At 43.8% G+C, this 10,071-nt stretch overlaps 1 protein-coding gene across 1 annotated transcript in view; it reads left to right on the top strand.

Moving 5' to 3' along the window:
* TMEM242 (transmembrane protein 242) overlaps positions 1 to 7,328 on the top strand; it is a 29,955-nt gene extending 22,627 nt beyond the window's left edge. Inside the window, exon 4 of the mRNA XM_082729583.1 lies at positions 5,288 to 7,328. Coding sequence (XP_082585709.1) covers positions 5,288 to 5,386 — 99 coding nt within the window. The 3' untranslated portion in view covers positions 5,387 to 7,328. The remainder of the gene's footprint in view (positions 1 to 5,287) is intronic.
* Positions 7,329 to 10,071: the final 2,743 nt, after the last annotated feature.

Consider the following 10,071-nt stretch of genomic DNA (forward strand, 5'->3'; position numbering starts at 1 on the left):
TTGGTTATTTTAATGAGTACTTCAAGGATTGTATTTCTCAGGAAGTTACACATTCACTTTTCATTCCTTGATCAATGGACTTTACTATAGATGCTAAACTTTATTCATCTGATAACAGTGAGGGTTTAGGAGAAAGTGAAGGTGCTTGTCAGGCCTTTACCCAAATGATGTAATAACTTAGAAAATTTAAAAAAAATTTTTTGTTAATATCTTTATTTTAGAGAGAGCGAGCACACAGGAGGGGGAGAGGGAGAGAGGACCTCAAGCCAACTCTGCTGAGCACAGAGCCCGATGCAGGGTTCCACCTCAAGACCTTGAGATCACAACCTGAGCTAAAGCCAAGAGTCAGATGCTTAACCAACTGTGCCACCCAGGCACCCTGAGAAAGATTTTTAAATTCATGTCAGCTTTCCTAATGCAATTGAATATTAAATAAATAATACGGTGTCTTTAACCATATTTTAAGATCCATGTGGCTATCAGCAGGGGTAATCAAAATTGAACGGTACCAGCAAATACTCTCTAAAGCCAGTCCTGGAAGGCCTGGGAGGCTCATTCCCTTAAGCGTCTGCCTTCAGCTCAGGTCATGATCCTAAGATCCTGGATCGAGTCCTGCATTGGGCTGCTTGCTCAGCGGAGAGCCTGCTTCTCCCTCTGCCTACTCTTCCCCCTGCTTGTTCTCTCTCTGACGTAAATTTAAAAAATAAAGCCAGTCCTCCTTAGTTGAATTTTATCGAGAAGATCTAGGACAGCAGTCTGCCCCCCAAAATGACCCTTTACCCTAGTGATCAGAGCTCCCATACTATTTTATTGGAAACATCTAGAAATGTTCTGATTACCCAGGAAGTAGTACATAGAGTGGGACAAATTGATGTACCAGGCTTTTGGAAAGTAGGAAGAATGGTGGTTTGGTTGTTCCAGCTGATTCTAAGAGCCATTTAAGCTTAACTGCACAGAGTTCCTCTTCCCCTTAGCCCAGTGCTTGAGTTTTCATTCAACCATGTTTCAGCCAAATTTAACATAATTTTGAAGGGGATCAGAGGATGCCCTAGGTCTGTTTTGTAATTCTCTTCACTATGTCAGTCAGGATAGACTGGGTTATGCTACAGTGAGAAACAGTCTCCAAATGTGTGGTTTAAAACAACAAAGGTTTATTTCTCTTATAAAATCCAGTGTGGGTTTACGTGTGTCTCTCTAAGGGAACTGTCCTACACAAGGACAGTTTTGATCTTGAGGCACCTCTGTAGTAACACAGGTTTCCTTTTTTCCGTGGCAAGGTAAGAGTGGCCTGGAAACAGCTGCGGTTAAATGCATCACCCTGGATGTGATGCCCATTTCTTCTGCCAGAACTAGTCACATGGTTACCTAACTTCAAGAGGGTGGAGAAGTTGAACCCCCTGTGTCTAGAAGTCCACGACTTCTGGTTATCAGGGAACATTGCTAATAACCTGCCATGCCATTTTAAATAAAGTGGTAGCCATTGTAGGAGTATGTATGCTTTTGAAATCCTTCTTAGTGAAAGCTGGTATGTGATTAGAGGTTCTAGAGGTACCAAGTTTTCCAGGTCACGGGACCAGCGTGGCTGTGGTGAAAGAGCCCAGGGCGTCAGTCAGTTGTACTTAGAAAACATGTCACCATGGCTGGTTTAACCTCTCTGACCTCTGGTTTCTCATATGCAAAGTGCCGGCTCTCATTTCTGCTGCATGGAATTGTAAAGACTAAGTAATAGCCCCGTACTTGGTTCAGTGCCTGGCATCCAGGTCATCTTAAATGGCAGACATTTTTATTCCTGTTCAAGAAACAGAGTCTTACTCTATTTTATGGAGAAGCTGAATTTCCAGGTTCTTCAGAATTACTCTTGGTACCATAATTATTGACCTATCTGAAGGCTTTCTCATCACTTGTTCCTAAAAAGCTTTTGTCATGCTACGTCCAGCATTGACGTCCTGCAAGAGGTAATTGAAGTAAAGGAGCTGGTGAATGGCAAAGACATTTTACAGCTTGAGCTTTTTATTCCAATAACTGCTTATTTTTTTAAGAATAGATGCTATAAGGATTTTCTAAAATTAATTGGGTAGATAGCAGCTTTTAAGGAGTTTTTCAGCACACCATATATGACCAAAAGTCTTTTTTTTTTTTTTTTCCTGCCAAGACACGCATGATGAACGCACAGCCGTGTCCCAGGTCTCCTGCCGGCACCCTGGCTTTATGGCCCTTTACAAAGCTGTTGCAGTGTGAACGACAGTAACATTGTCAGAGGCACAGTCTTGAATCTGTTCTGATGTCTGAAAAGTTGCTCATACTCAGTCTTTAGAATGTCCATATTATGACGAAGTACTTACAATAGGTTTCCCAATTGTCATGACATTGTATTTGAGAACTGCCTTTAGGAAGTTGTACTTTCCAATAATATGACAACCCATCACTGCGGGACACAAACACTGGAACTTAAGGATGAGGTTCTTGAGCAGTGGACTTGTTGCCCAGGGGGTGCCATTCCTGTCTTAGTCTTTGTGGAGAGCAGTGGCCCTGCTTAGAAGGGTAGCCCTGTGACCCCTAGCCAAGGTCAAATTCTTCCTGGTCCGAGGAAAGAGGGAAGAGATCCCAGAGTTTGCAAAATGCTGCAGAGTAAAACTGAGTTGCTGGATGGAGACTAGTTCCTAGCATGCCCTGGCCTCACCAGACTGTTGGGATGTAGGGTAGGGAATGGGTTTATGCCAGTAGCTGTCAATGTTATTGTGGAATCTAGTACATTGGTGTTATAATCAAATTTGCTTAAATTAACTCAACCCCTAAATCTTTTCAAGCACATTTTTTTATCCTTTTGTTTTTCAAGCACATTTTTAAGCAGAAGGTTCTGTTAGCCTGTGATAGTGTATTACTGATAGACCCACACCTCTAAACTGCATCAGAAATTGACAGAGGTTTAAAAAAAAAAAAAAAAAGCAATAACAACAACAACAAAAACCCTGAAGGTTTTCATTTACTATCCATATAACAAAAATAGTACGAACTTAAAAACCTGCTGTGAAACCCTTGCTTAAAGCAACATAAGGCCCTGTTTATAAAACTTAAATGTGGACTCTGGGTTTCCATTTCCACGGCTGTAAAATTAAAGAAGAGGCCTGAATGGTCCACTTGTCTCTCTTCCTTTATATCTCTTTGAAGCCTGTCTATTCCTAATTGGCTCTTTCTTCAGATGATTCCTTGTGGTGGCTCAGTAACTCATTTATGACTCTGGGAGCAAGTAAATGATACAATACTTGGGAAATTAAAGGCAAGGGGGAAAAAAATCAGTCCAAGAGGAGGAAATGGGAACACAGGCCCCCATGCTGAAGTAGAACGCCCAACCTTTACTCCTCCCCAGACCTCAGCTGCTTCCCCCCGACTCCTCCCTTCTCAACAACTGCCCATGTCCCACATCCCTGAGAAGGTGAAATGGTAAATGATTCATGTCCTCGCTCTCTGACACCCCATTTGAAAACATTATGTTTAGTTGTGACAGATGTTACAACCAGTGACGGCAAAGGGAAAGAACTAGGCAGCACATCGTAGACCCTGACCAGAGATGTCTTTGAACTGAGAAAGTGTATGCAAAAGATTCCTCAGTGGGGCCATGTTGGTATTTTGGACAAAGCAATTTTTTTTTGAAGATTTTATTAATTTATTTTAGAGAGAGCTCGAGAGAGAGGGAGAGGGAGAAGCAGGCTCTCCCCTGAGCAGGGAGCTCCACGTAGGGCTCAATCCCAGAACCCTGGGATCATGATCAGAGCCAAAGGCACATGCTTAATGGACTGAGCACTCTAGGTGCCCCCAAAGCAGTACGTTAGCTATTTAGAATCTTCCCCCAACCCCAATGCAAACAGCAGTTCCCTGTGGTTTTGGCAACCAAAAGGGCATGACAGGGTTTGAGAACTGCTGTTGGGAACTATAGTTCCAGTCCCTCCTCAGTACTACCTCTGGTTGACAACCTCTCATGGAGGATTCGCCACAGTACAAGCTGGAGAGTTGCGTGGAAGACTGGGCTAGGGAGAGGCATACCTGCCATGGACGTGTGTGTCTTGGGTCCTGGTGTCTGGGACCCAAACATTGAGATGGTTGGCACGGACCTCCTACAGACTACATAGAATAGGTAACCTCCTGGATCTCCCAATGTTAGAATACTTAGACCAAAATGACACTGAACTATAATGTTTTCAACAGATCTGTCATATTATATCTATGCATGTGAGCTGTGTTCTTGCAGCCCAGCACTGATGATGCTGCCATGACAGTAGCTAGTAGATCACCGAACACCACGTGCTCGGTGCTGTGCTTGCATCCTCACCACCGTGTAAGCAGGTGACGATCTCCATTCTATACATGTGGGATCTACCGCTTAGAGACAGGAAGCAGTTTCCCCAGGTAGTGGAGTTAGGATTTGAACAGAGAAGTCTAGCCAGTACCAGAGTCTGTGCTGCAGGGACTGGAGCGCATGCCTAGCACTTGACGAGGCCTGAACACGACACACTGGCTGAATTTAGAGACAAGGGAAGGAACCAGCTTCAAAACCAGGTGAAGTAAGAAAACATCAGCCGACTCTCAGAACAACCCACCCAGAGATGACTTGGTGCTGTCAAGTAGTGCAAGGTGCTTCACAGCTCTCAGGGGGTCTTTATCCTTGAGAAACGCAGTTCGGATGTGGCTGATGAGAATACCGTAAGGCCATGCCATGCTGTAGAGCTGAAGTTATGAATTCACAGCAGGCCCAGATAGATTAAATAATGAACCAAATCGTGTATAGCTCGGACTATCTAGTGGAAAGATGATCGAGCTCCCGTAGTGAGTGCTGCCCTCCCTTAGAGCAGCGCCCTCCATCCGTGGAGCACCCTGCCGAGTCTCTTCTCTTCATTTCTTCCTTTTGGCTCCAGAATTCTTGGTGTAGTTAAGATAAACAGAACTCCCTCCCCCCCCCCCCCCGCAAAAACCCAGAACTCCCATTTTTAGCTGTATCTTTATATATGAAAGCCAACAACACATAGCATTCTTCTGGTAGGAAATAAATATTACGGAGAGTTGACAATTTAAATTATGTTGCCTTCCAGATTTAGAATGGCATTTTATGTTATTTAAAGGAAGAAGAAAAGAGGTTTCTCATTTCCTTTTAAGGTAGCAAGAACAGTCCTTACCTTTTATTGTACCCACAAGCAATGCAGTATCATTGGGGCAGCAACAGGTTCTCTCTCATTGCTTTGGCTCCTTTCCCCTTCTTTTAATTTTGATAACTGATTTTTTTTCCTTCTTTCAGATGAAAGACTTTCGAAGTAAAATGCAGTCAATATTTCCAGCAATTCCCAAGAACTCAGAATCGCCTCTTGAGTGGGAGGAAGCATTGAAATCCAAATGAGATGAGCATGGTGGGAAAAGTCTAAAACAAACGTCATGGAGAGGGTGGCTTTGGAGATGTCACAGAAGCAAAGGGACTCCCCTGATTTATCATCAGGGACATGTGCATTGCTGACCGAACCCATGGGACGGATGGCGTTCAGTGCCGCACAGGAGGCCTATATTCTGTGTGCTTTACTTTAGTGTGTGTGTGTGTGTGAAGGTTTTCCCAAAATTAGGAAGATTCTTGCAAAATAATTACATGGATAACCTCTCGGTGGAGAAGATCCCAAGGGAAATCCTTCTGTTTACAAGGGCTAAAACCAAGTTTTGTACCTGGGGGAAAAATAAACATGTAGTAACAGATGATGGAAAATCTTTATAGACAGACTCCTAACAGCACTAGTACTTCACTGTGTCTAATTAAATGAGTTTCCACAGCCTGCCTTGTTGGATGTAATTGTCAGGGCGTGGAAGGCTTGCTGCTATTAGGCCCACTCCACAGTGACAGGTTCACAGGGAAACCCTGTCAGGCAGCGGATGTGGCTCCGTCGTCTGGAACACAGCCCTGGGTTTGCTTCTGCTTGCCAGTTAGCTGATGAGCTCACCCCAAGACCCTGGAAATTCTCAGACATAGAGAAGAAGCCAGGAACAGATTATGATAGCCCACAGAGACAGTCATGCTAAAATAATAATTGTGGATATAAATTGTGCTTTTTTGAGGAGTCGGTTCTGTGTTCCTAAACATTGACCAATAGTTTGTAGTTTCACCTCAATTGTTCATGTAAAAATAGGCCAGTTATCACCTAGCTTAACAAATATTTTTAACCAGAAAGTTACTGAGGTATTGAGTCTCAGTATTAAGTACTGCCTCCTGACGGATTCCTACACACAGGCCCAGCCCTTTCCTGTCCTCCTGACCTCTCAGAGAAAACAGGGGATAATGTCTACGTGCAATTATTTTTACTGGAGATGAACATTTTTTAAAGAAATTACTTTAATATGTCAGTATATCCCAAAAAATATGGTTGGAGATCAGTAGTGCAATTCCTTTATAATTAATTAGGCTTTAATTAGCAATCAGGTTTAATAAAGTACATTTGAAATTTTTCTGTTATAATGAAACCTTTTAGTGCTAAGGAAAATTTTTAAATGAAATGTCAAGTGCATAATGTAACATTTTTCTCTGGACCACGTTACCCTGTTAAAGTTGCTGTATTGTTAATTAAACAGGTGTAAGCAGCATCTGAGATCATATGTAACCTGTTAAAAATCCAGGACTAAAAGGAAAGAACCGTGGAATTTATCAGGGCGTATGGAGTAGCAAAAACTCTTTGCCCAGCTTTCATTTTTAACTAAATCTCTGCTAAGAAAAGATTCCCAGCCTCTGAATGGGCTGAAGGAAGGAAAGGCCAGAAGCAAACCGAACAGTCTGTGTTCCTGTTACTGGCCTGAGTCCAGGAGCAGGGTGGGTGTGCTCTGTTCCCCCATGGCCTGGCACATGGGAGGCCTGAGGAATGAATGTTTGGACACAGACTTCTGAGGCATGACTCGTGTTTACAAACCCTTTCCGTACGTCTTTTGTTCTTGAGGCATGGCAGGGCGGCCCCATAAGAATGATCGTGAATCACCTGCTGAGGGAGCGTTGACATGGGGACAGACTCCCTAGGAGACACCAGGCATAGGCTCCAGTCGTATTTGAAAAGCAAAAATGGAGTAACGAAACTGAGAGTTGAAAGGAAAACAAGCAGTGTGATCGAAGCATTTTTCTATAGTCAGAACTCCGATATCAGAAGATTTAGTCATTTGTCTATTCCTTTTATACCAGAGGCATATTGTTAAATTGGTTAATGGAAAGGAAAAATGTTGAACAGATAATGTTATTCTTTATGTGAAGTACCATCTGTGTATTGAGTTCTGAATGTTCCTGGATATGGAAGAGAGGAAATGTTATGGAATTTCAAGTTTGCCTTCTTTGCTGTCTTTATCTTGGGTAGAGTATGACAAACATAATCACATTTATCTCCTGGAGCATAAAGAGTTTTAATCACCCTATTAACCAGGATGACATTTTTCACAGACTTAAAAAGGAATAGAACAGACATTATCTCCCCATAAGCAATCCATTTCATGGAGGCTGAGCACTAGAAATTTTTTAAAGGACGGATAACACAAGCCATTTCCATTTCATGCGTAAGCCCACATTAAGGCGGCTTTCCCTAAGAATGTTGCTTACCCTGGTTGAGTGTTAAGCTTTACGTTTAGAATCTCAGCACCAAAAGAGCTATTAGAGAAAGCAATATAGAGAAAATGTGATGGGCAGGGAGGGGCGACTTCCCAGGCCTCGGGATTCATTCACAGGAAAAAAAAAAAAAACAACCAACATGTATTCCAAGAGGTTATTGCTACCCTGTAAAAATGTATCCATGGGCTGCTGTTACCTTCAGAGTCAAGAAAATACGATTTCTAAATAACCCCAGAATGAAAAACAAGGCACGGAAAGGGCCTCATGCGATGCTGAGCTTCCTTTCTCTACAAGAAACAGGGATTCTGATGATCCGGAGTTGGGGATGAACCACTGTGCGACCCGGCGGCGCAAAGGCGTGACCGCAGGTGACCCTCATTCCGTCGCACCGACTCAGGCGACATGAGAAAAACCTTGCTCGGTGCTCAGTCCAAAGGTGGCATCTGATCACCTCATCTGTCATACATTGCTTTGTTTCATGGACAGTATGGGACTCAACTTGCAAATTAATCGTGCAACCTAAGGGGAAAATGTAAGAAATTAAGAAGGAAAAAAAAAAGCCCATGGGGACAAAAGTAATTAAAATCCACTGAATTTAGCTATCTCACTGGGGGCAAAATTTAATCTCTCCTAGGTTTGGTTCATGAAGAATGTTGTATATTGTCACCAATTTTCATGTATCTTCTTTAAAAATAGAGCAAACAGTTAACTGTAAAGTAAAATCAGCCAGGTAAACTATAAAATTATTTCTCCAAATAGTTAAATTTCTCACGAAAGGCAGTAAAATACAGATTTTTATAGTATATTATCATATTCAAGTGAGATGCTTTTCCTTTCTGCCAAGAGTCATTGAATAATATGTCAAGGATCGGGGTCTCTATATTGGTGTTATCAGGACTAATTATCAAAGGCGGCGCTTATATAAGGGGAAAGTGAGCATCTCTTGGAGGCAGTGACATTCATCTGTAATAATGAGTGAGGCTGTTAGCAAATTTTGTCTGAAGGCAGGTTAACTCAGTTTGGGAGAAAATTAGACCAAGAAGTACATAGAGCTCAACTTTCCTGCCCAAGCAGTGGAGTGACTCAGGACCTAATTTGCATTTCTCAAACAAGCTTGCCTCATTATCATTTGGTGATAAAAAACAAAACAATAGTGAACACAGGCAAGAGATCATGTAAATGTTCTCAATGATGAAGGGTAAAGGCCATTTTTTTCTTAAGATTTTATTTTGTTAGTAGGAGCAAGCATGAGTAGGGGTGGGGGTAGAGGGGTCAGAGAGGGAAGGAGATTCCCTACTGAGCAGGGACCCTGATGTGGGCCTAGATCCCAGGATCCTGAGGTCATGACCTGAGCAGAAGGCAAAGGCTTAACCGACGGAGCCTTCCAGGAGCCCGTAAAGGCCATTCGTAAGGGGCTCTCTTAGGAAGGCACACCGAGGTAGCTTGGCGCATGGATGCAACACCTACTACCCACTCACTCGTCTGAAAACGCTCCAAAATCCATCTTCCTCCTGCCCCTGCCTGATGCCTCCGGCTTAGCACAGGAGTCCGGGCTGACCCGACAGATGGCCCTCCAGCACACAGCCCGTGATTGCCACGAACTCGGGGCTCCTCACCACAGACTTGGGGCTCCAGCGAGCCTGGGCCTGTTGTTCGGAGAGAGCACAAGTGGCCACACTGACTTGGAGGTCGCTCCGTTGGGACAGAGGTTACAAAGCTAAGAAAAGTCTGGCGTGGTAAATCTCATGCCAAGCTAATGTGAGAGCTCTCATTGAAAGATCCGAATGATTGAGGAAACCCTTTGTTCTGAAGCTAGCTTGTGGGCCAGCCCCAACTCTCTTCTCATAGATTTATTACAGAAGATCGTAGTCGAGTATGGGACCATCACGTCAGCAAGCCTAGCCCATCCTCATCTAAGAGGATGACTTTTTATGCAAGTCCCTAGCGGTCCTGGAGATACGGCCCCGGCCTTGTCCGGGCTGACCCAGAGTTGGAGGCAAATGGCCTTTGTCTCCCTCCACAGATCAACATGTGGAGCGGTTCCCCCGTGTTTTCCCCGGTGTCTCTCCCAGAGACGTTCCCATGGGAATGGTCCGCATTCTTCACGGATCCACATTCATCCCAGGAGTACCTTTGCTTTAATTCCTCAGTATCCCACATGCTACTGAAGAAGCAGGGGATGAAGAGCCAGGTTAAAAACATAGGCCCGGGGGTGCCTGGGTGGCTCAGTGGGTTAAGCCTCTGCCTTCAGCTCAGGTCATGATCTTGGGGTCCTTGGATCGAGCCCTGCCTCTGGCTCTCTGCTCAGCGGGGAACCTGCTTCCCCCCTCTCTCTGCCTGCCTCTCTGCCTACTTGTGATCTCTCTTTTAAATATGTAAAATATTTAAACAAACAAAAAAACAGGCTCTTTGAGCCCTTAGAGAAGCACTTGCTCCATGACAAGGAAGTGGGTGTCATCCTT

The sequence above is a fragment of the Mustela nivalis genome, assembly GCF_964662115.1.
Source record: "Mustela nivalis genome assembly, chromosome: 5".
In the NCBI taxonomy this organism is placed as follows: Eukaryota; Metazoa; Chordata; class Mammalia; order Carnivora; family Mustelidae; genus Mustela; species Mustela nivalis.